General features: G+C 49.8%; 1 protein-coding gene across 3 annotated transcripts in view; it reads left to right on the top strand.

Annotated features, from left to right (window-relative positions):
- CACNA1I (calcium voltage-gated channel subunit alpha1 I) overlaps window positions 1-25,562 on the top strand; it is a 90,742-nt gene extending 65,180 nt beyond the window's left edge. Inside the window, exons 19-35 of one of the 3 annotated variants that reach the window (XM_069807185.1) lie at window positions 24-208; window positions 549-675; window positions 1,793-1,918; window positions 2,405-2,494; window positions 3,488-3,680; window positions 4,784-4,935; window positions 6,613-6,722; window positions 7,333-7,466; window positions 8,218-8,288; window positions 11,975-12,053; window positions 12,633-12,754; window positions 13,516-13,854; window positions 14,472-14,618; window positions 18,840-18,956; window positions 19,340-19,505; window positions 20,396-20,592; window positions 22,527-25,562. In XM_069807185.1, the coding sequence (XP_069663286.1) occupies window positions 24-208; window positions 549-675; window positions 1,793-1,918; window positions 2,405-2,494; window positions 3,488-3,680; window positions 4,784-4,935; window positions 6,613-6,722; window positions 7,333-7,466; window positions 8,218-8,288; window positions 11,975-12,053; window positions 12,633-12,754; window positions 13,516-13,854; window positions 14,472-14,618; window positions 18,840-18,956; window positions 19,340-19,505; window positions 20,396-20,592; window positions 22,527-23,228 (3,057 nt within the window). In that variant the 3' untranslated portion in view covers window positions 23,229-25,562. Of the gene's footprint in view, window positions 1-23; window positions 209-548; window positions 676-1,792; window positions 1,919-2,404; window positions 2,495-3,487; window positions 3,681-4,783; window positions 4,936-6,612; window positions 6,723-7,332; window positions 7,467-8,217; window positions 8,289-11,974; window positions 12,054-12,632; window positions 12,755-13,515; window positions 13,855-14,471; window positions 14,619-18,839; window positions 18,957-19,336; window positions 19,506-20,395; window positions 20,593-22,526 lie in introns of all 3 variants that reach the window. The other 2 variants (XM_069807184.1, XM_069807186.1) reach the window with 2 other exon arrangements.
- Window positions 25,563-25,762: the final 200 nt, after the last annotated feature.

Genomic DNA, 25,762 nt, shown 5'->3' with positions numbered 1-25,762 from the left:
CTCTCCTCTCCCCTCTCTTGCAGGTGGTCTCCCTAGGCCTGTATTTTGGGGATCAGGCTTATCTCCGCAGCAGCTGGAACATCTTGGATGGCTTCTTGGTCTTCGTGTCTCTCATTGACATTGTGGTCTCGGTGGCCTCTGCTGGCGGTGCCAAAATTCTGGGGGTGCTGCGAGTCCTCCGGCTGCTGCGCACCTTACGTCCCCTCCGGTCAGAGCCCCACTGAGCCCTGCTTGGCCCCCTTTTCCCACCAGCCCCCCCCCAGGAAGGGTCCCAGAATCAGGTCCCGCTGTGCCAGGCAAAGTGTGGTCTTTGACAAGCCATAAGCCACAGTGAGGTTCCTCTTAGCCGTATGGCTCTGGCCCTGGAGGTACCTCATCAGACAACCAACCCACAGGACAGAAGAGGCTTTCTGGTCGCAGGAGATTGGTCCCCACTGATGGGTCACTGCACAGCAAGAGTGGGGGTCCGCTGCTGCTGAAAATGCTTAGCTTAGCCCAAACATCCCCGCCCCGTCCCTCTGTCACCGCTCCCCTTCCTTCCCTTCCAGAGTCATCAGTCGAGCCCCTGGCCTGAAGCTGGTGGTGGAGACGCTCATTTCTTCCCTCAAGCCCATAGGAAACATCGTCCTCATCTGCTGCGCTTTCTTCATCATCTTTGGCATCCTGGGTGTGCAGGTAGGTTGTTGCTGCCCATCAAACAGCCCCCGTGCCCACACCCCTGCCACGGGCGCCCGTACCCCCAGGTCCTACAACAGACACAACCAAGCACAGCAGGAGGGCCAGGCAAGCTGGGAAATTTTCTGCACCTGCCCTCCTCCGTGAGCTTCTCCCACCATAACGTCCCGCAGCCTTTGGCAAGGACAGCTGGGTCCTCAGCGAGCGCAGGCGTTGCTGGATGTGTGAGACAGGAGTTAGCGCTCACGCCTGGCAGGAGTTGGATCAGGGTTTGGGTCGGCGTTACAGGGAGAGCCCAGCACAGGGCTCGCTGGGCTCGTCCATGTCACGCCACGAGGGCAAGCAGCTCAGCGCCTGCTTGCATGAACGCTGCCTCCAGTCAGCTCTGTTTCTCCCCCTTGCTCTAAGCCCTAAATCCACCCACAACCTTCTTTTATTTTTTTATTTAATCCTCTTTATTTTCAGCTGTTGCATTGCAGAGGAGCAAGGGCGTGGGCGTTACTTCTATCTCAGGGAATGCGCTATACTTAGTCTGCTCTGATGCATCTGTACAAATGCACAATCCAGTACCTTCCATATGGGGAAAGAGCCCTGGGCAGAACAGCCACAGCAGTGCAGTGCAGCTTTGTGGGGAAAAAAAAAAAAAAAAAAAGTATCTGAGAACCAGGGGATGTTTTTTCTGGTTCTTCACCCTCAGATGAGATCTTCTTTTCCTATCAGCTCTCTCAGTAACTGGGAAGCAGGGAGGGGAGATTACTCTTGGGGACTGAATAGAAGATTTTTTTTTTTTTTTTTTTTCCTTTTGGGCTGGTGGCTCTAATTGCACCCAGAAAGGCTGCCCTAAAGGCTGTCAGATGGTAAGGGCTTACAGTCACTGCTGACCTGGGGCAATGGAGGAGGCTGAAAAGCCAGGTGTGGGTTTATGAGGGTGGCCCTGGCTCCTTGGCAAGGTTTGAGCCTGTGCTCTACGTCACGTTGGCGGTCATTCCTACCTGTCATGCTCCACCTGGCTTGCAGCCCTGCACTCCACCCACCATCTCAGGAGCTTCTGCACATCCCAGGGAGCATGGGGAACCCTGTGGGGAAAGGGGCTGATGGGGTCACTGCCATCCTGCAGCTCTTCAAGGGCAAGTTCTACCACTGCCTTGGAGTCGACATCAGGAACATCACCAACCGGTCTGACTGCGTGGCCGCCAACTACAAGTGGGTGCACCACAAGTATAACTTCGACAACCTGGGACAGGTGAGTGTGCCCGCAGCTCCTGTCTCTGGTGGGAACCCAGCACAAGGTTTGTCTCCTCCTATAGGTACCTCTCCCCGGGGCACAGATGCAGTGCTTGGAAAGCCTGATCCTTGGGCCAGGAGGGACAGTTATTCGGCACGGGTATCCATGCAGAAGCTGTGTCACTACTGCGTTGGTATCGGGATGATGCTTACAGGTTGTGGGGGAAAGAAAAGTGGTGGCAGCAGAGAGCTTGATTTTCTTTTTCCTCCTGCCACAAAGCAGATGTTCCTCACAACCTCTCTCCCCTGGTGGGTCTGGCTGCACATGGCCTCCTGTCCCCCCTCCCTCTCCTCCACGGGGGAAGGAGCAGGTTTTGATGTATGCAGAGACACAGGCAGGAAGAGTATTTCAGTGTTGTGTGTATTAGAGCGTAAACCCATGATTTTTTTTTCCCAGCCTGCCAGATGCACCCGCTCCACATCTGCTTTGTTTTGTGTGTTGCAGGCTCTGATGTCCCTCTTTGTTCTGGCTTCCAAGGATGGCTGGGTCAATATTATGTATAATGGACTAGATGCTGTGGCTGTTGACCAGCAGGTACGAAGACTTCCTTGAGAAAGGACCTTTTTCACTTTCCTCGGGCTAGTAAGGCAGAAGCATGCTTTAACATCCTGCTTCAGACACCTCCCTCAAACCAAGAGTCCCTTCCAGGGCCCTTCTGAATCCTTTGCTCACCTATTTGCAAGGTGTCAGAGTCATGCCTGGTCCATGCAGGGAGGTGCAGCTGTGGCTGTGCAGTGCACGTCTGTAGTAATTCTCACCCTCTACTCAGTTTGGATCTCACAGCAGGTCTTTATCTATTTGTAATGACAAAGAAACAATGCCATGTGCCTTTCTGGTCATGCTGGCTCCCTCCTAGCCCACAGATGGTTATTTTAATACGCTGTAAAACAGGGACTGTTGGTCTGCTGCCCATTGCATCCCTGTTCCTCTACTGCTAAGGCAATGACCTTGATAGTGTCCAGTGTAGGCACCTGCCATGGGATGCAGTACCACAGGCTTGAACCTTGGGGATGATGCTCCATTTACATCTGAACCTCTGCACAAGGTGCACCACTGTTGGCTTGGTAGGCTTTTTGTCAGGAAACCCCGTGAAATTCAGGGCCTCCTTTCTCTCCGAGTCTGAATGACATTTCTATTCCGGTCTCATCATCGTTTTGGTGGTGTGTGGATGTGGTCTCTACTTGCCCTCCAGCCAAAGGTGTTCCCTGGAACCCATTTTACCACATACTGGTGTTGTACTCCATCAGTGGCTGGGGTCGTACCCGAATCGTGGGTGACTCTGTGCAGGCAGGCCCTTGCCCTTGACTCCCACCCGCTCCATCAATCACCAGCTGATGCCAAAATCCAGTCAGCCAATCGCAAACTGCCTTGCCTGTAGCCCCAGCTCTTCCCAGCCCACTCCCCTGATTTCCATAACCCCTCCCCACCTCCCCAGCAGCCAATCACCATGGCAGGTCCCACCCCCATCATTTCCATACCACCATGCACCCAACTGACTGACCGCCTCTGTTCTCCCTCCTCCTCCAGCCAGTGACCAACAACAACCCCTGGATGCTCCTCTACTTCATCTCCTTCCTCCTCATCGTCAGCTTCTTTGTGCTCAACATGTTTGTGGGGGTGGTGGTGGAGAACTTCCACAAGTGCCGGCAGCACCAGGAGGCTGAGGAGGCACGCCGGCGGGAGGAGAAGCGCCTGCGCCGTCTGGAGAAGAAGCGAAGGAGTAAGGCACAGCCTAAGTGTTTGGTCGGTTCGTAGGCCAAGGTTTTCTGAGAAAAGCCTTCTCCTCTTCTTTTTCTTTCCTGACGGACCGGTCTCTGAAACGCATCGCTTGTGGCCACGCTCTCAGCCGTCCTCCCCATGCCGCTGCCGTGTCGCTACGCACCCCACTGGGGCGGTCTGGGGAAGAGGGGTGGCTGACGAGGTCTGCTGGGACTGCGGGGAAGCCGCTGGGGTTTTAGCACCCTGCCCCTCGGGAGATAAGATGTACCAAAAATACCCCTGTGCACGTGCTGGTGTGCACTGTCAATCCAGGACGTGCACGCATCGGTGCCCATCCTGGGCTTGGGATAGTCCCACCTGGGCTTCCTGCAACCCAGCCGGTGTTTGGGGGAAGACCTTGACAGGCCATCCTGTGTGTTTAAACCCAAATTTAAAGAAGAGGGAGGGGGGAAAAAAAAAAAGAGGAAGACCCTTGTGTTTTGTTCCTGGCTCTTTCTGTCAAAGTTGCAGTGTCATTCCTTGGGGTCCCAGACCCTCTGTGGTGAAGCAAGCTCTCTTCCTGGTGTTTCTGTCCTCTTCTGTATTACCTTTAGACAAAAATTGCAAAAGCATACTTGCCCCTGGAAATCATCCCTACTACCCCAGACTGATGGGGTTTTTCCATTTGCAGCCTGTGGGCATGCTTTCCCTTCCTCTCCTCCAGTTTTTCCCCTCTCTCCTGTGACACCCCGGGGCCTCTCCTGGAACCATCTGCTCCCTTTGATCATTTGTGATCTTAATTTGTCGAGGCATGAAATGCTGATTTAGCACCATTCCCACAAACATAGACTAACAGATTTTCTTTCTAGCATTCCTTTCCTTGTCTTTTTTCTACTTATTTTCCCCCGACTTCTACTTCCCTCTTTTTTGCATTTTTTCCCTCCTTCCTATGTCCCCTACCTTTTACCTATCCTTTTCTGTTCTTTCTGTCTCCCACCTTCATTCCCTTTTCTTTCAACACCTATCACCACTCTTATGCCTGCTCCCTCTTCAGTGTTTCTTACCCATTTCTCTCTTTCTTCCAATTTCTTCCTAATTCTGCCCATCTCCCTCTTTCCACTGAAGAGGCGCAGCGTTTGCCGTACTATGCTACCTACTGCCCCATACGCCTCCTTATTCATTCGGTCTGCACCAGCCACTATCTGGACATCTTCATCACTTTCATCATCTGCCTCAACGTGGTCACTATGTCCTTGGAGCACTACAACCAACCTGTGGTGAGTGAGATCATGGAGATAAGCCCTGCCTCGAGTCATTATGTTATTTTGCTACAGCTCTCTGATGACCACTGCCTACCAGCATAGGTGGGACACTTGAGTGTCTCTTAAAAAATACTGTTAAAGTGTTGCAAGAGTTAATGTAGTAGGCAAAGTTATGTGAAGAGTTCTGTACGTATCCAGAAAGGTAGCCCCTACTCAGATACCTGTTATCCGTTAAAATCAATAGAGAGAAGGCATCTAAGCAAGAGTCAGGCCCCTAGAAAGCATGGTGCAATTAAGTCTCTGTGCTTTATATTATTAAGTGGATATGTGGGTTGCCCAAATTTAGCTGCTTGGTCTGCTTTGTGTGTTCCCCTGTATCCTAACAGGAGGAGTCATGGAAGCAGCAGTACCCTGAGAGCTTCAGGCTTTGCAGCAGGTTTCCAAATGTCAGTTCGATTCTCCTGCCATATGGCCTGAGCTGAGAGGACTAGAGTGGCTGGTTGCGTGTCATGGGATGGGATGTCTTTACTGAGCCACCTTTTTTCTGTAAGAGAAGCTGCAGGGCCAAACAGAGCCTCTCTCAGCTGCAGCGGGTGATTCCCGGTAAAGGGCCTTGAAGGCCAAATAGGTTGTATACTTTGGCTGGGGAAGACCACATACCTCTCAGTGTTCCTGGTAAAGTTCTAGATGCCTTTGATGGGAAAAAATATATGCTGCACATATCAAAGGAGCTTCCTGCCTCCATATGTAGACAAAGCATTCATCATGACATTGGCCCAGTGGCATTTCAGTTTTCTTTTCGGGATAGCCTTGGTTTAGGTGACAGCTCTGGTGTGTGAGCAGATGCCGTCCAAAGTAGCTCAGGCTTTGATCAGGAGCTGAATCTGTCTGTCCTCATTCAAATCCACTGCCAGGCTCCTCTGTCTCTTGTCCAACTGCCCAGCTTTTATCTTGCCCTTGATGGTGCCCAGTTCTACTCTGCGGGAGCTCTCAACCTTTATCTGTTGTCATCCTCATGTCAGGCCTTTGTTCCTGACCAAGTCAGTCCTCTTACTCCTCAACTCCTTCCCCTGGAATGCAGGTCCAGCCATGCCAGCCTGCTGTCAGGCTCTGCTAAAGAATCTTGCCAAAGCACTTCGAACCCTTCCAGTACAAACTGCCACCAAATGCTGCCCACTGCTCACACTGGTCCATGGTGGTGGAGAAGGGGCAGCACATAAAAGAACCAGAAGCCCAACAGCTAAGAGATGCCACGTATGCCTGCCCCAGACCAAAGCACAGAGGCGTTTCCTCCCATCAGAGGTGACGCATATCCACAGCTGGAGTAATCTTCATGCCTTACTTCTGGTTGATAGCTATGCCAGTGCCATTAGCACGGTGGCATCCAGGTGGCATGGGCTACTGGCAGAAGAGAGGGCTTGATGGATTCTCCTTGTAATAGCTGCCTCCTCCCCGTTATACTGAGCAATACAGGAGAAAAGAGCAATAACTGATCCTGAGAACAACAAGGGGCAGAGGGGTCAGCTGGTGGTTGCCCTTAGTAGGCAGCCTCCACATTCAAGTGGGTAGGAGGCATGGGGCAGCTTCCCCACTTCCCAATGAATTCCTGGCACTCAGGAGAGCCTCCCCACCCAGGTTATGTGCTTGATGTTGCTTTTGCCTCAATTCTTTACCCTCTTTTTCTGCTGGCAGTCCCTGGAGACCGCCCTCAAGTACTGCAACTACCTGTTCACCACCGTCTTTGTGTTGGAGGCAGTCCTCAAGCTGGTGGCATTCGGTCTGCGGCGATTCTTCAAAGACAGGTGAGCGGAGGGTTATGTCAGTTGTGACTGTGGGACAACTGGGGTTGGGGTGGAGGTCTCGAGGATGAATCCCTGTCTGGAGTGTGAGGTGGTAACAGACTGCCCTGACTGCCTCCCCGTTCTGCACAGCATGGACCTAGCTTGAGCCAGCATAAGCCGCAATGCGTAAGCAATAATAGGAGTTGTCCAAAAATTGCCTCTTGGTTGGCATCTGCTGGTTAGGCTAGAAAGCAAAGGAGGTGGGGTTAGAGAGAGCCATTTTTTTCCTGCCCCTGAGGCAAACTGGGAGCATGCTGAAGCAGAACGTATATAACGAAGCTGATTCGAGGTAGTAAGGCCATAAAAAGCTGAGCCCATTAGTCAAAGTATAGCACCATAGTAACACAGCTCCATGCTTTCAGATCAGGCTGGCTTGCCTCTGGCTGCTCAGGGTGTGTGCAAAGTCAATCTCTGTTTGTCTGCAAAAGCCCATATAGGCTGTCTCAGAGTGGGGCCTTGAACTCATACATAAAGAAATATTTAGGTTGAAGTGGAGACAATTCACTTTCTTTTTCAGGGAAATGGAAAAACTCCACCTTCCTTTATTCTCTTATTTTTTTTTCTTCTTAAGGTGGAACCAGCTCGATCTGGCCATTGTGCTGCTGTCTGTCATGGGCATCACGTTGGAAGAGATTGAAATCAATGCTGCTCTCCCAATTAACCCCACTATCATCCGGATCATGAGGGTGCTGCGTATCGCCCGGGGTGAGAGAGACACTGGCCAGAGGCACGGGTGTAGGCAGCCATGGAGTGGGACCTGGTGCCATGGCTCGTTGAGCAGTGGCTGTAGAGTCATGGGCTCGCCCTGTCCCTAGCCCTGGGAGGGAGGCAGGGGATGTGATGAAGGACAGCCTAGAGGCTAAGGCTTTCTGCTCCCTTTAGCCAGGCATTTAGGTGCAGTGGTTTTAACATGGGGTGAAGGACCAGGAGGGTGAGCAGATCATGTCAGAGCTGAACTTTCCCTGTTGTTCTATGGGCCAAGTATGGTAGCGGTGTTTGGAGAAGGGGCCACCAAGCAGGTTGAAGTTTGCACAGGGAAGGGAGTGCATCTTCCTGATGGTGGCCAAGGTGTGCTAAGCTGCCTTAACAGATGGTGGCTGGAGGAAGGGGATGTGATGGAATGAAAAACCAGAGCAGAGGGAGAAGTGTGATACACATTTCTGGGAGAAAGAGGGCTCTTGGCCAGACTGTTTGGGTGAAGCAGAAGAAGCCCAATAGGCATGGGTGGCAGAGTATTTAGTAAGAAGAGGATGGACTGGAGGAGAAGGAACCACTAGGACTGTACAGTCAAAAAAAGTGGAAAAAGGGAGAAGGGGGCCAAGGGGGACAATCCAGTTTTTCTAGGGCAAGGGAAGACAGGACATCTGTCTTGTGCTACTGCCATTAGTAAGTCACACAAAGGATGGACCTTCTGAGCTCAGTCTGAGTGACACTTCTCTTGTGCTTGTTGTGGCAGTCCTGAAGCTACTGAAGATGGCCACAGGAATGCGAGCACTGCTGGATACAGTTGTTCAAGCCCTGCCACAGGTAAAACAGACCAGCTTCCCCAAAGATTCTCCTTTTCTGCACCCTTTTTCCAAAGGGTTGATTCTTGTGGAGTCTCAGAGCTGGTGTCCACTGTGTTGTGCAGGCAACTGCCTGAAGGTGATGTCCAAGTTTCCATGTCATTCATAGGGGTACAGCTCTCCTCAGATAAGTGTTGTCCAGGTTCTCATGTCAATCACAGGGGTACAGCTTACCTCACATCTCTGTTCTCCAGCGGTTGAATGAAATAAGCCTTGATCCCTGGATAAGGGCAGATTTCTTCCCATCACATCTAGCTAGTGACTAACTGCTTGCAGCCAGTTCCCAGCTCCTCTCTCCCCTCTCCGTAAGAAGGGAAGAGTGACTGGCAGCCAGTTCAGGAGGAAAGGAGGCCTTTGCGTCTCTACTCCTCTCACCCTTCCCCGCATGTGCCTCCCTTTCCCCGCTCTCATTCACACTCCTGTCACTCCTTTTCTTAGCCAGTGCTTCCCCCTTCCTACTCCCTTTTCTTCCTTTCTCCTCCTGGATCCCTTTGTGTTGCTGAGCCTCTCGTGTACGAGAAGCAGTGACGCGCTCTGTTGTGGCTCACGCAGCCGGCAGTTAAGTGTCTACTGCAAGACAGCTAGACAGAAGGATTTCATGAGCTGTGAGCGGCAGCTGTTCCCAAATGAGCTGCTGACATGGTACTTTACACAGGCTTCAAGCCCACTGTGAGGATCCTCCGTGATGGATGAGCAGCCAGGGAGACTGGTCCTCTTCCTTTTGGATCCTTAGGAGAGAATTGTTAAGCAAGGAGTAATGGCACCAAGTGGCTCTACTGATCATACATCAGACCATTCCCCTGGCAGGCCCCGAGCAGGCAGCTATATTGCATGATATCAAAATGCACGGGCATTTGTCAGTTGATTTATCAGCTAATGTGCCAGTCTTGGTGAGTGATGCAGAGCTGACGATCAAGCTGAAAACAGCATGACTAGTTACCCAAGGAGTTTACTTCTGATGTTGGTGGCAATAAATGTCAATCTGAATTAGAGGAATCTTGTGGCACAAAAGCGAGGTGGAAACACTGTGATCTTTTATGGATCCTGACCTCTGTCTGATCTCCCATGCTTTTTATTAAACAATAATAATTTGTGGCTTTGTCTAATAATAATAATTATATAATTCATATGTAGGATATCATCCAGGATAGTTGGGGGCTGAGATACACTGGACAATGGAAGGAACAAGAGATTAAGTGTGTTCTTATAGCAGGCAGCTTTGAGCCAGTAACGTTTATTAGTTCTGGCTCTGCTGCCCCAGGCTGGCTCAGTGCAGCTGCTTTGCACCTTGCTTATTTCTGTTCCACGAGCCACAACAGCTGATTTTTCTCAGGCAAGGGTCTGGTACAGAGCAGGTCTCCAGATCCAGCACCTGCATGTCTGTGGCATGTTTATTCTGCAACCCACATAAATGCACATAGATATTAAGAGCTGGCTGAAGTAGTATCCAGAAGCCCTTGGTAAGAGGACTCTGCAGTATATCTGCGCTTAAATAGTGAGAGTCAACTTCTACCCACAAAATATCTCTCCCTGTCATGTAGATGGAGAAACTGAGTCATCAGGCAGTGAAGTGTTTTGCTCAGGATGGCAAAAAGCACGGCTTGGACCTAAATTCAAGTGTCTGAGCCCTGCTCTGGTCCTAGCCATAAACCACAAGTATATTCTTCCATACTTTATAAATTCTGGCTTTTCTGTTTCCCATTCACCGACAGCTTCTTTGCTAACCAAGATGGTAGGTCAGGTCTTTTGGAGGTCATTAATATCTGCCACAAAACCCTCACAAGCAGGTGTCTAAAGGTCTGGCCTCCAGGTATTCCCTGGAATGTAATAACAAGCAGGCCTTAAACCTTCCAGCATCAAAGCCTACGATCAATCCACTTCCTATTGACTGGCTTTTGCTTCCTTCTGTAACAGGTTGGCTTCATTTAATGAAGTTATATAACAGAGGGATCAAAAATCACTCCATATTTAAAGTTGTGTAAAAATCTGCACTTAAAGCAGGGCTAAAATCTCCCAGTTTCACTGTTAAAAGATTGAATTTAGTCTCCATATTTTATACACTGGGTCTTCAGGGGACAATTGAATTATCTGTAATATTATTCTCCAAGATTTATTGGCTTTGCCAAAAGAAGCAGTTTAAAATAAGCTGTCCTTTCCCTTGCGCTTTTTCCTCCTCTCGACCTTTCTCTTTATGTTCCTAGAGCACAGACTCACATCAGGGATTTGGGCTTGCTAATGGCATTTAAGGCATCTCCACTTGTCCTGTTTCAATTCCCTTCCTGTCTTTGTTATACTGCAACAATTCTTGATAGTGAATAGAGCTTTAATTTTAAAGACCCCTTTGGAAATGTAGCCCTTAGCTAAGTTTTATTAACTTCTTTTTCTTAATACCCTGTAGACACAGACCCAGAGGTATGTGTTCACAGCATTTGCTATGGTGTCCAATTTAGTCATCAGAAATAATTCCTTCCACTGAGTATGTAGGGAGCCAGGATCTGGCAGCCCAGGGGAGTGGGTGGGCTGAATCATTTATTTCTCTCCTGAATTTGGATGGCACAGCAGTTGCAATGTCTAAATTAGACTCCTGAAGTGGATGATCCTAACAAAGGCCCAGACCACATGCATTCAGACCAGACACTGTTCAGTTTTTCAAAAACACCCGTATACAGTTAGGTCCTTAATTTTTCCCTGCCTTCTCTTGCTCCACCAACAGTGTGCTAACTGTTACTGGCATTTTCTGTTACAGTTCAGCCTACGTCTTCCAAAACCCCCTCCTGCTCCTCACGTATAACCTAGCTGCCCCACATGCAGGGAGGCAGGAGATTCAGCAGCAAGCAGTAATTTGGGGGAGTGAGGACTTGGGGGCAGTGCCCATATTGCTGGTGGCACCGCTGCCTTTGCGCACCACGAAGCAGCAATCCTCGCAATGGGGGGTTTCCAAACAGCAGTTGCTGGAGGCCCAGAAATCAGGCTTTGACCTATTATTCATGAGATGGAAAGGAAGCTCTGCTTCCTCTCTTGACTCCTTCATAGTCTCCTCTTCTTTCTTCTTCTCCTCCTCTCCACACATTTCAAAAGTGCCTCTTTACCCTTCTTCCTTCCCGCCTGCCTACTCCTTCCACAAGCCCTGCTGTAGCTCCATGTGTAGCTGGTGCTTTGCCCCACCACGCTCTGCCTGGTTCATGGCAGGAGCTGCTGTACCTGTGTCCTTGTCTCTCTGGAGCTCTGCCATTGTGCTCTTCACATGAGCGGAACTTCAAGGGACTTCGGCAGTTTGGTGGGGCATGCAGCACTGCGGGATGTGTCTGTATGCTGTAATCCGTAGCTTGTCCTTCACCCAGACAAACTGGCTTCACCTTCTGTGTCCCTGCTCCAATGTTCTTGTCTTCATCTGGCCCAGAAACTGCACACTTCAGGCAGCCCTGGTCAGAGCTTGTGCTGGAGTGAAGGCAACTGGGAAAAGAGCGTCCTTCAAGTCCAGTTGCAATGGGTGCCATCACTGGTGATTACCCAAGCCTTGAGCAATTGTTTGGTTGCATTTGTACGCTGGGAATTTGCTGCTGTTGTCTTCAGGCTTTGAAAGACAGAAACTTGCCTGTACAGATGAAATAGGCTTTGGGGTAGGCTGACCATGCTGTTCGCTTTCAGGTTGGAAACCTTGGACTCCTTTTCATGCTCCTCTTTTTCATCTACGCTGCTCTAGGAGTGGAGCTCTTTGGAAAACTGGGTAAGTCTCAAGCAGACCATGCTCCAGTGTGAGCCACAAACGTGCTGGGAAGATGAGGTTTCTCAAAATCAGTGCTCATTCAATAAAGGGACTGAATTACTTGATGGCCTTTATTCTCCCTTATGCGTAATTGATGTAAGAGAAATTTCCCTCTAAATTGTTATTGTCCTAACAGCCTAACAAAATAAAAGCAGTGTCTGGTTTCTCTTTCATTCTTAAACTTTTGCTTTTTCGGCACTGCCTGCCTTGATACTGCCTTCAAGATTACAAGAAAAACTCAGGGAAAGTTTATTTACATCTCTTGCCATGGAATATTGATCAAGGAAGAAAGGCAGCACAATGACACGTGGGGAGGATACCCCTGAGCAACTGAGTTACACTGCCTGATATCCTGGGGCTGGGCCATCAGGGATTTTTCTGTACTGCTGGGCAACAGCCAACTGTTGGGCAGGGGGCTGATGCCATGACCTGAGGTCTGCAGGCTGTGAGAAGCCTGAAGTCCCCTTCCCCGGCTCCTGCTGTTGCTCTGGGGGTCAGCAGCGTGCCCTCCGTTGATAGCCGCGATCCCCTTCCTTTCAGTATGCAACGATGAGAACCCCTGTGAGGGCATGAGCCGCCACGCCACCTTTGAGAACTTCGGGATGGCCTTCCTCACGCTCTTCCAAGTGTCCACGGGTGACAACTGGAACGGGATCATGAAGGTAACTGGGGCTCAGGGGCATGGATGCCCTTATTGTGGGGAAGGAGAAGTTCTGATGTGTGCTCTGTTCAGCAATGCTTGGGCCAAAAAAGAGGAGGAGTGCAGGAGCTGGGTTGCTAGATGAGGACCCTGCTTGGGCCGCAATTTCCCTCCTCATCACGGTAACTCGTAACTTGGGCTCGTCTAGTCCTACAGATGTGTGTCTGAGGAAAGTTCAAGTTGTTCTTGGGAGGAACAAGACGATTGTCCAGACTAAGAGGGAATATCCACTGTTGTCAAGCCTGTTATCAAAGCTTAATGTAGGCACGTATGTTGTAGGACATGTAGGACATAGCACACATCTGCAGAGCTACCAGGGCAATCCAAAATAAATCCTTCCTTCAAAGGACATGGAGAGAGGAAAGTTCTTTGAACACATATAATGTTTTTGAGTCTGGCTAGGAGAAGGCAGTACCAGACTGCTCATTTTTGTTCTTGCTCATGTGTGTGGCTACAGTGGCAGCAACGTGTGATGGTCTGGAAGTAGTTTGCTCTGTATGCCTTGGGATGTATTTGTTCTGAAGCAGAGAGCACATGATCAGATAGTGTCCCAGATTCTTTGAGGACCGCATGATCCCAGAGGGTGTGGGGTGATAGAAATGTTTGCCTTGTTCTTTGCGTTGGCATCAGCGTTTTTTGACCGAAAGAGCAGCCAAGCTTGTATTCTTACTTTAGTCCTTCCTTCCTTCCATCGTTCCCTCTCAAACCCAACTTCCCCTCAAGGATACCTTGCGTGACTGCAGCCACGATGACCGGAGCTGCCTCAGCAACCTGCAGTTCATCTCCCCACTGTACTTTGTCAGCTTTGTGCTCACAGCCCAGTTTGTCCTCATCAATGTGGTGGTAGCTGTGCTCATGAAACATCTCGACGACAGCAACAAGGAGGCCCAGGAGGATGCAGAGATGGATGCTGAGATTGAGCTGGAATTTGCACATGGGCTGTGCTCCCGCAAGTCAAGCTCCCCAAATTCAGGACAGGGAAAAGGAGCAGGAACAGGAGGAGGCGGTGGGAGAACAGATCCTGAAGGCCATCTGTGCATGAGATGTTATTCTCCAGCACAGGTGAGTACACCTTTGAGCTTACCAACCAGACTGAAGCAAGTAGCTGTGGGGAGAAGCTGGGTAGCCTCGGTGACTGAGGGCTTAGCAATAGCAGATACACTCTTGCACCTCAGGGTGAGAGGTTTGTTTTCAGCGGCAGACTTTTGTGCGGGGACAGGGCTGTGACAGCAGTGGGTCCTGTTCATCGTCATCATGGTGTAGGAACCTGAGGGCCAGCAGAGGAGGGATGGAGCAGATCAGCTGAAGGTGTGTTAGGAGCACATTTGAGAGGGGAGCTCAGGAGAAGGGAATGGGGGAAATGGCAGATCAAGAGTGAGGCACTCCAGCAGAGCTGGAAGGGAGGCATAAGCAGTGCCGTGGTGCGCTGTGACAGTGAGTGAAGACAGTCCCTCCTTTTTTTTTTTTTTTTTTTTGTTGCATTGAACTCTGGCACCTTTACACACCCTAAGGAGCAAATGCTCCCCCAGTGACCCTGTGCAGGTACCTGCAGAACAAGGTGCTGCTCCAGATGAGTCAGGGTGGAGAACCCAGCCCCAAATTCACATGAAACTTTGAAGCAAAAAACTGGGCATTCTTAAAATGATCTCTCCCATCCTCCCCCCTTTCTTGTCCCCTAGGAGAACTTATGGCTGGACAGTGTCTCTTTAATTATTAAGGACTCCTTCGACGGGGAGTTAATGATCATCGATAACCTATCGGGCTCCGTCTTCCATCATTACTCCTCGCCGGCCATGTGCGAGAAGTGTAACCATGACAAGCAAGAGGTAACCTGCGTACGAGGATGCGTGAGGGGACTCTCCCCCCAAGACCTGCACACCCACGCCCACATGCCTGCAGGTCGTCCGATGTGTGCTTCTGGCTGTAGATCGTGTAGACAGAGAGCTTGTTGACCTGTTTGTCATCTGTCACGAATTGCTGATACTGCCTCTAGTACAGGCCTGCCCTCCTTAGCCATGGGGGGATGTTGGAGGTGGTGGAAAGGTGAGATGTGCCAGGACGCAGGTCAGGAAGGACTCAATGAGCTGTGGAGAAATAATTATGAAGGCGTCCTGGCAGCTCTTGTTGTGTTCAATTCTGCAAGAAAAGCCGAAGTTTAAGTTCATGTTGTACAGAGGACTGAAAGGATCTCACCCCAATGACAGCACTGAGGGGCAATTCAGTGGGAGATTTAAGCGTGTGTTTTGTCTTCATTTTAAGCACGTGCTTGCTTATTCCCTGTTGAGGTTGATGAATTAAGCACATGCTTAAATGCCTTGTTGACTAGAGTCACCGTCTGTGAGCAAGGATTGGTTTGTGGTGAAAACCAGTTAATTACTTTGAGCAAAAAGTAAATTAAAATGGGCCCACTGAGAAAGTTTGAGAGTCTCTTTTCTCATGTAGAACCTGTTAGCTGACAAACGGGTTATTGCTAAGAGCAGGACACCAAATGGCTTAGACTTGTGCTTCTATAGTTAGTAGATGCTTTGGAAAACTACTTCCTAGGCCATTAGTCTTTTCAGGTTGTGAAACTTCAGGAGTCTGGGAGAAGTTAGGTGAATAGCAGAATTAATTTTGTTTCTGAAATCATTTTATTGTAGTGAGGTGCTATGATCGTGGTCAGACTTGTAACATTAGCATGGCTCATCTGACAGTAAATCAGTACATCAGTGGCAATCTTCACCATCTCCTTCCCCATGACTAACTTGATATGTTGCTATTGCTCATGAAGAAACCAGGAAACTTGGGAAGAGAGTTCTCATTGGCAGATTACTCTATCCATGGTTCTGATGCTCTAATTTTTTTTCAGCCTTTCAGCTATCTGCTTGTCCCCATAGCTTCCCTTTGAAATATCAAAATGCGAATATTGCTGTAGTTTATCAGTATTGCAACACTTCACAAATAGATGCTGCATTAATACAGCCAAATAACTAGTTTTCAATTAACTGAATTTTCCACTGCTTTGCATAAGTCCATATATTCAGGAATTGGTGCTCAGCCTTCTCAGGAAATCAGGTCTTCTAAGGCATTCCAGAATGATTACCCTAGAATTAAGTCATTTGCAGCTAGTTTGCTGCATTTGAAAACCTTCCAGATAGTCTTCAGTATCCTGCCTAGGAATGAAGACAACAATAACAGATTTTTTTTCTTAACTTCCCAGCAAGGAAACTAGGCAGCAAAATCTTTAAGCGCAACCCACAGCCACAGCAAAGAGTTTGACAGAATAATCACAACCAAAGAATTATTCTTAGACCATATTTTCTAATGGCTGTTATAGAGCCATAAATTATTTTTCAAAATTGATATTTCAATACTTCTAAAATGTGGAATTGAAAAGAAATGGTCCAAATGCAGGAATAACGTTAGTGGTAAAATGTAGGTATTTTATTTCTGATCATATGAATCAAAACTGCAGCTCAGGATTTTAAGTCACGGTTGATCATGACCTTCTCTTTATATTTCATAGTATAAAAAACACTGAGGAAATTCCAAGAGGAAATCACTACATGGAGTCACAGCTAGGCTTGTCCCTGCACTAACACCAGCAATGCACACAGTCATTAAATGAGAGTGTACTCTGGTACATCAACATATCCGAATGTGCGTTGTACACGCAGAATTGTACTATCTCAGAAGCAACCGACAGCAAGTTATATAGGCAAAACAGGTTTTATCTAGTCCTATTCAATGAATGTGTGTTTGAACAAAACAGTATGCTTGTTGCCCGCCCAATCACCCTTAACCCTGCCCTTGTGACAAAAATCATATGTCAGCCAAAAATGTTCACTTCCATTTTGCTTGTAGTTTAATCTGTCAAGATGCTGAGCATAGTGGATGGACTCAACACTTAAACATATGCTCAGAGTTATTAAGCTTTTTGTTGCATTGAGTAGAAGTGCTCAGCATCTTTCCCAGTTATGCTGCTTGCATCTTCAAACCAATTATTTGTACAATTAAGGATTTTTGTAATCATGGCCCTGTTTTTGAAGATATGCTATATCTGCAACTAGTTATTTTCTAAGGGATATGTATGCATGGTTCAGTGTCTCAGGTTGGTGTCCCTGGCAGTTTTCATGGACTGTGCTCCTAGTGAACAGCCCCTTCTCCCCCCACTGCAATTTTTTAAATTTTTTTTGTTCCTCATCTTTAGTCAGAAGATTTTAAAATATTCTGCAGTAAGGGAAGCTATAAGAACAAACCATCTTTTTTCATACTGCTAACCTCTTCTTTTGTCATCGCTGTCCTTTCACTCTTGGGCTGGTTGACAGTTAGACGTCTGTGTATTGGTGGCTGATAGAGTGTTTAGCCAGTGGCAGGAGTTTGCCAGTGAGCAGTGGTGAACCGTTTCCACACATGCAGTTTATCTATTCATGACTTTGTTGATTATGTTTTTTGTGTAGATCCCAGGGTGGCCAGAATTTGTGAGCAAGCGGTTCAGTGAAGAACAGACTATTCTGGCTTTTGTTGAAACCCTTTTTTTTTATGGATGGAGAAGGTAGTGGCAGATGTTATCACATTTCACGCTCGTGTCTCTACAAGCACAGTTGTAAGGCTGTTCTGGTGTAACAAGCACTTAGGCGAGTAATGGATGAGTACGCACATTAAGTGGGACTGAATGAAGACTGTGTTTCTCTACACAAGTAGTTGCTGACTGATGGCTGTGTAGTGTGCTTGTCTTAACTTCATTGTGGGCTCTCTGGTGCGTCCGCTCTCAGCAGCAGTTGTTGGTTTTGGGCTCTCTTCATGGTTGAACGGCACCATGTTCCTGTGTCAGAATAATATCCCAAATAAGGATGTCATTTGTGCCCTTTATTTAAATCCAGCTCTGGTTTTCCATCCCATTTATTCGAAGTGTGTTATTCCTCGGATGGAGACCTCTTCCAGTCTCTGGCATTGGCACAAGCCACTAAACTCCCAGCTCGAAGGAGTCATCTCTCCAAATGTTCCACCTGCTCTTATAGCAGAAAAGCTGTACCCGCCTCTTACAAACACAAACATAGGGGAGGACAAAATAAATGGCCAGGAAGCAAACTGTCCTGACTGAGACAACCCAGAATATAGCTGTCAAGAGTCAGGTCATGGGAACTGGTGGGACTCTAGAGACCAGTGGTGGAAAGCCAAGCACAGGAGGGACAGAGCAGCTGCTTAGGCTACCAGAAAAAGGAGATGCTTTTCAGGCACTGTGGCAAAGAGATGTCAGGCAGAGGGGAATTGAAAGCTTGGAGGAGAGAGGATGGGAGAGGGGCACATGTGCTATGAAACAGGCCAAAAGATGAAGCAAGGTCAGGCATGATGGGACTGGGGTGGAGCTGAGGCTCAAGGATGGGAAAGACGCAGTGGTCAGATGTGGTTTCAGAAAGCAAGAGAGTGCAAGTATGAGTGGGTGGGAGGGGTGAGTTTAGGGATGGAGAGCAGGACGGGAGATGGTGTTAGCTGAGGTCTTGGGTAGATTAGAGGTGAGGGGAGAGGGGAGACACAGGGAAGCTGGAGAGAAACAGAGTTTCAGTGACGAAGGTAAGAGAACATGAAAAGCATGATACCGGCATGGACTGCAAGAGGCATGACTATCCCTGGAATGAAAGCACCTTCACCTTTAAGCAGGGCTGTCCGTGGTGCCTTCAGAGAGAGGGGTCCACTCCTCGTCCCTCAGCAGAGCAGACTGCCTTGTCACCGGCCCAAGGGAGCCCTCTCCCCGCCTGGCTTTACTTGCAGGGCCTTGTGCCAGCCCTATCGCTGGGACAGATTCAGGACTCCTTCCTCCAATTCTGGCACTAGAGGAGCATGGACTGGCGGTGGGCTGCTTACAGATCGTATGTTCAACCTTCCTTAAAAAGTGGATTCTCCTGCCCAGCCCAGGTCTGGGTTAGGCAGTACCTGATGTATCCAAGGATTATAACCTAAAATTGATCTTGGGTCTACAGGCTCTCACTTATCCACCATAAACAGTGTGACTGCTTGAAAGGTGGGTGGCAGGCATGACCTGTGACAGCTCCTTTCCCTTTTTGCAGGTCCAGCTAGCCGAAATGGAAGCATTATCCCTCAACTCAGACAAGTCCTCTTCCGTCCTTCTAGGAGACGAGTCAGACAATCACAGCACTTCTCAGCTGAGTCCTAAGGAGATCAAGGTTAGCCCCAGGTGGTCGTGGGCATGTTGCACCATGTGCTGTATTTCTGCCCCTGCTCATTTGAAGTGTTCTGTATTCATCCGAGTGTCCCTGCTGAGGAATATAGATTCAGGTCACTTTTCAAGAGCTTCTCCATAGAGACATATCGTGGAGAAGGATTTGAGGAGAAAAAAAGGGATGTAAGTAGTGAAGAGAACTTTCCAAAACAGTCCGTAACTTCCTCTGAATGAGCTTAAATTTAGGGGATTTGGGCTGGAAACCTGAGCGTCTCTTAGCTAGCTTGAAGGTATCTTCAGAATCAGCCCTTCTTGAGGCTTTCACAAGTCTGCTCTTTCATCTGCCATTACATTTCACAAGGCTTTGTCCTCATTTTTTTCCAGCAGGATGGCCAGGACAGCCCTGACTCCAATGGGGTAGGCGATCTGGGGGAATGCCTGCTCCCAATATCCAGTGCGGATGGCTCTACAAACCCGGACAGTTACCTGTGTGAAATAGAGAAAACTCCTTTCAACTCAGTCCAGTCTTGGCTAAAGCATGAAAGTACCAAAGGTGAGCACAGCTTTCATCATTCTCCAGGTCTGCTGAAAGTGTGGGTTGGTTCGGCTTATCTGCCTTTCCCCGGCCTCCTCCCTGCCAGGAATGGAGTTAATGTGACGTGGGGTTACACTAACTAAGAATTAGCTTTCAGGTTGCCAGTCATCAGGAATGGGGTGAGGAGCAGTTTCTTCTTTTGCTGCTAGATTTTATATCCTCCCTCAGACCTGCCTATGTGAAGTACCATGAAAGAGCTGATTCTTGTTCACAGTAGTGCACCCATGCACGGTCAGAGAAGAGTGGGGACAGACTCCCCTGACGTGCCAGCTGGATGAACTGTGCTCACTTGGCACGGTAAAACGTTGCTGCCCCCAAGACCAGGCTACTCAGGTACCGGTTCAGGGAATACGTAACACATGTCTGCCCTTGGTGGAAGTGCTCCAGCACCACTCTTGACCATGCTCTGGCTTCCTGTGGTCCCCTGGTTTCCCAAACCACCAGTTTATTTACCTCCCTTCATCCCTTGCCTTGCAGGATCTGGGATGAAAGTCCTCTGGCAGTGATACATAGTTGAATCAAGGCCTCACAGCTCAATATTTTTCTGCAAGAGCAACTACAGGAGAGGCGAGCTGGGCTGTTGCTTTATGGCTCTGAGCTGTGTTAGATCTCCTGGGTCTGGTGCAGGTTTTGGTCCTTGAGTAGAAAGTGGGACCCATGGTGTGAACACTAGACTGAGGCTTCTTGGCCAGGAGTGTGTGTTACTAAATATCCTCTGTACGCTGGACTTGCAGGACCCTCTGTGTAACAGCAGCAAAGGCACCAAACCAAATTGGAGGACTCTTCAACTTTCTTTTTTTTTTTTTCTGTTTCTGTTCTCCTCCCCATTTCTTTTGGTGCTTTGTCAGTCCCTCCCAGCCCCTTCTCTCCAGGTGCATCTTGCCCTCTGTTACCTGTACCAGCAGAATTTTTCCACCCAGCCATCTCTGCCACCCAGACAGGGCCTGAGAAAGTCTCATGTCCACGCAACCTTCCTAAGATCTCTCTGCAAGGCTCATGGGCATCACTGAGATCGCCGAGTGTGAACTGTTCACTTCTTCATCAGGTGAGGATCCCCGCTTCCCCCTGCTAGGAAAGCTTGATCACATCGCATACAAACAGAGGGGGCTGAATGGGGAGGAGGGCAGAAGAAGGAGAGAGGCAGCTGTGGTCATGGCTGGGTGACCTGGACCTAACCTGCTGGAGGAGCACGGTGCACTGCAGAGTGCGGGAGTGTTGGGGAGGAGAGAGGGTTGTATAGCAAAGGGCTCTTGTATAGCTCTCAGTCCTTGAAATCATATCTTCTTCTGCTTTGCATCAAAAAATAGTTTGGCAGCTGCAGCTAGCCCCACACGAAGACAAAATCACGCCACCTTTTAGCTCACCCCGGGGTCCCCTGCACCGAGCGCGCTGCAGACACCTGCCTGCACAGCAGCTGCAGCGTGAGCCAAGGAGGTGGCAGCCGCGCAGCCTCCTCAGCTCCTCTTCGTGCCGCGACTCCAGATCATGCGCTTTCTTGGTTGGAACCGGCTTCTCCCAACCTACCTCCTCCATAGCCCTTCATGCCACATCCACACACCGCATCTCAGAGTTTGCTGTCTTCCCCTGCCCACTTAGCTCTTACATCCCAGAAAGGTGCTGTCTCTTTCTGAAGAGGCAGCTATTTCTCACTAATGAAAGAGAAGAATAAAAGTGTTGAGGGAAGATCAAGTGTCTCTGAAGAGCAGAGGAGGCAGAGATGAAAGTCCAATAGAGATCCCTCTTATTGTTCTTGGAAGATACTCCATGAACAATTCCTGTTTGAGGAGTACAGGGACACTCTATTCCAGACAAACTGAAAAATAAAAATAGAATCATATGTCATCCAGTTCTATGTGACAGACACTGTTGGCACAATACAAATGTGTATAAATTCACCAAGGATAAATTTAGCCTTGAGCTGAGACCACTGAGTTGTTGCGGTGTTGAAACTTCTGGTATAAGTTTAGACATGAAGAAAAAGAGGTCTGGAGCCGGTGTACCACTGGGGCAAAACTACTGAACTGTTTTAAAGCTGAAATTGGTAAAGTTCTGATTATGTCATGCAGACTGTATGGAATAGCCATGGTTCAGGAGACTGCTTCCAGTCCTATGTGCATCATTCCCAGTGCTGTGTCCCAGTGACAATCTCATAGTGCAGCCCAATTTCCCAGGAACAACTGAAATGCAGCTTAACTGAGCCCTCATACAAGGAAATTAAGGCTGTTTCCCCTTCCTGCTGGAAGGGGACCCCACCTTTCTGCCCTAAATACCATCATTGTCACTAGTGCTCGTCAGAAGAGCCATGAGGCCTCTTCTCTCTCCCCAAATACTGCTGATTTTTTAATGAGGAGGTATATGTACAGAGCCTAAGGCCAGTGTACAGAAGTCCCCTGATTTCTGGCCAGCTGATGGTTTCGATATGTCTGCAGCCTGTGTGACAGGTTTACAGGGAAGCCAAGAGTGAGGTCCCACAGGGATCCTCAGCTCCGCTGGCTCCTGGACCACCCGTGGTCAGGGACAGCCCAGCGGCGGGGACTGCAGAGCTCACAAACCCAGTACCCCTTCCCTTTGGTGGAGCATTTCACATGGGAGGGGAAAATTCATTCTGGAGCAGAATGAAGTCAGAGCTCAAAATACTGAAGCCTTTCTTCATTCTGGAGCAGAATGAAGTCAGAGCTCAAAATACTGAACCCTCTCCTCCTCTCCCAGATGGGAATCCCCTGGGCAAGCTGGATGGCTGGTGCTTTGTAGCATTGCTCAGGCGGTTTAGAGCTGCCCTCCCCAGCGGAGGAGTGCGGGAAAGGAATTGGAGTTTTTCCCCCTTTTTTTGTAATTGTGGTTTATTTTCACACTCCAAAGTACTCAAAAAAAAAAAAAAAGAAAAAGAAAAAAGGCAAAGCCTGTTGCCCCCTGCCCATCTCTTCCCCCCTGCGCCCATCTCCTTCCCGCAAACCGTGTTTCCACGCTCCTGCTCCCCAGGCACCGGAGAGCGATACCTCGCTGGACAGCCGGAGCAGCAGCTCGGCGGGCAGCCTGCAGACCACGCTGGAGGACAGCCTCAACCTCAGCGACTCTCCCCAGTGCGCCCTGGACCTCCCGGTGGCTCTGTGCCCCGTGCCGGCTGCCGGCAGCCAAAGACCCCTGGCAGCCCCCCTCTCGCCCGCCTCCCGCCGCCGGAGCCTGCGGGGCCGGGGGCTCTTCAGCCTGCGGAGCATCTGTCGTCACCAGCGCAGCCACAGCAGCGGCGGGAGCACCAGCCCCGGCTGCACCCACCACGACTCCATGGACCCCTCGGACGAGGAGGGGGCCGGTAGCAGCCTGCGGGGGGGTGGCAACAACAGCGAGCCCTCGGAGACCCTCAGCAGCCTCTCGCTGACCTCCCTCTTCTCCCCTCCGCCGCCGGGGCTGACGCTGGTGAAGAAGTGCAGCAGCACCAGCAGCCTCCACGCCAGCCCCTCGCCCCGCCGTCCCACCACCCACCGTGCCAAGCCCTTCTACACCGTTGACCCCCGGGGCTTCCTCTCGATGCCTTCTTGGGTGACGGACTTCTGCAAGGACACCCCCTCGCCTGGGGATGGAAAGGAGCCGGATGGCCCCGGTGGACGGGGGACGGGGGACCGCGGCTCCCCACTCCCGTCCGAGCTGGAGCTGGGTGACGGAGTCAGCAAGAGGAACAGATGAGGGTCCCTGGGGCGCAGGGAAGGGAGCGTTTGGCCGCCGGCACGGGGAGCATGTTTCGCTAGCTTCTCCCCAGCAGCAATTCCAAAGGATTTGCAAGAAAAAGAACCAGGCAAACAAAAATTTATAAATATATATATATACATAAATATATATATATATAGAATAAATACTCTGGTACCGTACCTCAGAGGCGTGGGAGAGTGCAAGCAATACGGGAACAGTCCTGCCCGAGGGCAAGACCTGGACCATCACCGCAGAGACTATAGTGACAAGAAAAGGCCATGGGGCTGGGAGGGACGGGACCCTCCAGCCAGGTGACTGCCACGCGGCAGCTGTTTAGTTATATACATATACATATATAGAGAGATCGATTTATTTATTTTTTTTACCGAGAGATTACGAATTTCGGAAAGTGCTAAGGAGGAGCAAGCAAAGGGGGGCTGAAGGAGGTGCTACGCCAAACGAGGGTGGGGGCGAAGGGAAGCAGGGGGAGCAGCAAGGGACGAGTGTCTGGGGTTTGCCTTGCCTGTTTCTGGGAACTAACTTATTGTCCATGCTTCCATTTCAAACATTAAAAATTGCAGGCCAGATCTTCAGGTTGAGCGTAAATTGGCAAAACGCGATTGTGCGCTTCTGCTGGTGTAAAGCAGCAAAGCTCTGGCTTGAGGTGGATTCATGCTGATTTACAGCAGGTGAAAATCTGGCCCCGGCAGCAGGGAAAAGCAAACAGCCATGGAGCACGGGAAGCATTTTGAGGTGAAAAGCCTTGCTTTGAAGGGAATGTGTGAACACAGCGGGCGTGCTCATGGGAGGAGGGGATGGAGGCTACATGGCATATTTTTGTTGTTGTTGTGTTGGGTTTGTCTTTTTCATTTTCCAAAGAAAGAAAACTGCTAAGGGAAAAAAGAATTACAAGATAGGCGGGGAAATTTGGAGTGGGAGTGGCAGGGTGGAAGGGGAGGAGGAGGTAAAAAGGGGAGAGGAAATGAACTTTTCCCCCTTTCATTTGCAGTAATTGTGATATTTTATTTTAGAAGCCCAAAGGTGCAAAAATCATCTCTAGAGAAACCTATCTGTTATTTTTGTATCTATAGCTATATATATTAAAGAAGACAAAAACTAGAATTTTAAAAAAGACAAATAAAAGCAAAGGGGGGCTTCAACAACACACAATGTAGTCAGTCCCCTGGCCGAGGGCTAACCCTCTTCCAAGTCCCACCGGGAAGACCCTACAAGAACATCCTCAGCACGGTGGCGGCTCTGCCTCCTCTCCAGCATCACCTTCATCCTCTGGCGTTTTCCTGATTTGCATCAACGTAGCTGGGACCAGAGTCCTGCTCAGTGCCAACCGCGGACATGGAGAGCAGGGAATATTGGCGCGTGTGTGTATGTGTGTGTGTGCACGCAAATGTAAGGATGTTTATGTGTGTTGTGTCCAGGTGACCCGGCTCATCAGCTGGAGAGAAGGGGAGAGGGAGAACTGCAGCTCTCCTTGCCAAAGGAGGGTGAGTGGGGAGGGCTGCGGTGTGGAGGGTGAGGGCAGACCGACTCCTTGAACCATGACCTGCCTCAGGATCCAGGATTTGCTCCGGCAGACGTGATCCTCTCCCGGCAGGGTTGCAGCAAGGCCTCCTGGAGGCTGCATCCTTGCCTTTCCAGCAATATGACTGCACGTGTCTCCTTCCTTGGCCAGCACCAGCCTGGATCTCCTCCTGCAGCGACTCCAAGATTTCGTACCCTTCCCAGGTTTGCAGGTGGGTAGGAAAGCCAGCCACCCGGGGCGGGGGGGGCACAAAGAATTTTGGATGTCACCTACCACCCCAGGGAAGCTCCGCTAAGGTGTGTTAGAGAAGACAGAGTGAGAAGGGCAGCGGGGGGAGGATAGCAGCCCAATGGAGATGGGGAGGTTTGGAGGCTGGTGCACTGCTCAGAGGAGGAGCAGGGCTCCCTTGGGGATTCCTGTCCCATTTTTGCCATCAGCTCAAGAGGGCCCCTACAGCCCTCCCAGAGCCTTCCCAGCTGGCATATGAAGCATTGTGAAGTGGGCAGTAAAAAGAGAGACGTTCTGGTTTTATTGTGACCTGTCTGATTTTGAAGCAGCTGCTGCATCTTATGAACTGGGGCTGTGAAAAGCAGGAGCATCAAATGGGACCAACAGCCAGGAAAAGGATAATTACTGTGTTGACTTGATTTATTTCCTAGAAGGAGCGTTTGCTGTGTTGCATGCTGACTGCAGGGAGGTCAGACCTGTTGAAGACATGAGGGCCCAGGTCCTTGTCCTTGCAGAAAGGATGCCAATCCAGATCTATTAAAGCAATAATAAGGGTCTTTAAATGCTATGTTTGCACTGGTGGTTCTTTGGGTTAGTTGCCCCTGCCTGCTCTCCCATGGGCAGAGAGGAGAGACGAGACGCATGGTTTCATGTCCTCGGGGAAGGAGGGCAGTCCGTCCCCAAATGGCTGAACAATGAACTTGGGCTGCACAAGGCTTAGCCTCAAACCCAGAGCTGCTTTGAAGCCAGAGGTAAGGCTTGC

Source organism: Haliaeetus albicilla, chromosome 19, assembly GCF_947461875.1.
Source record: "Haliaeetus albicilla chromosome 19, bHalAlb1.1, whole genome shotgun sequence".
NCBI lineage: Eukaryota > Metazoa > Chordata > Aves > Accipitriformes > Accipitridae > Haliaeetus > Haliaeetus albicilla.
Note: the sequence above shows the minus strand (reverse complement) of the source record. Positions and strands in the feature narration are given on the sequence as shown.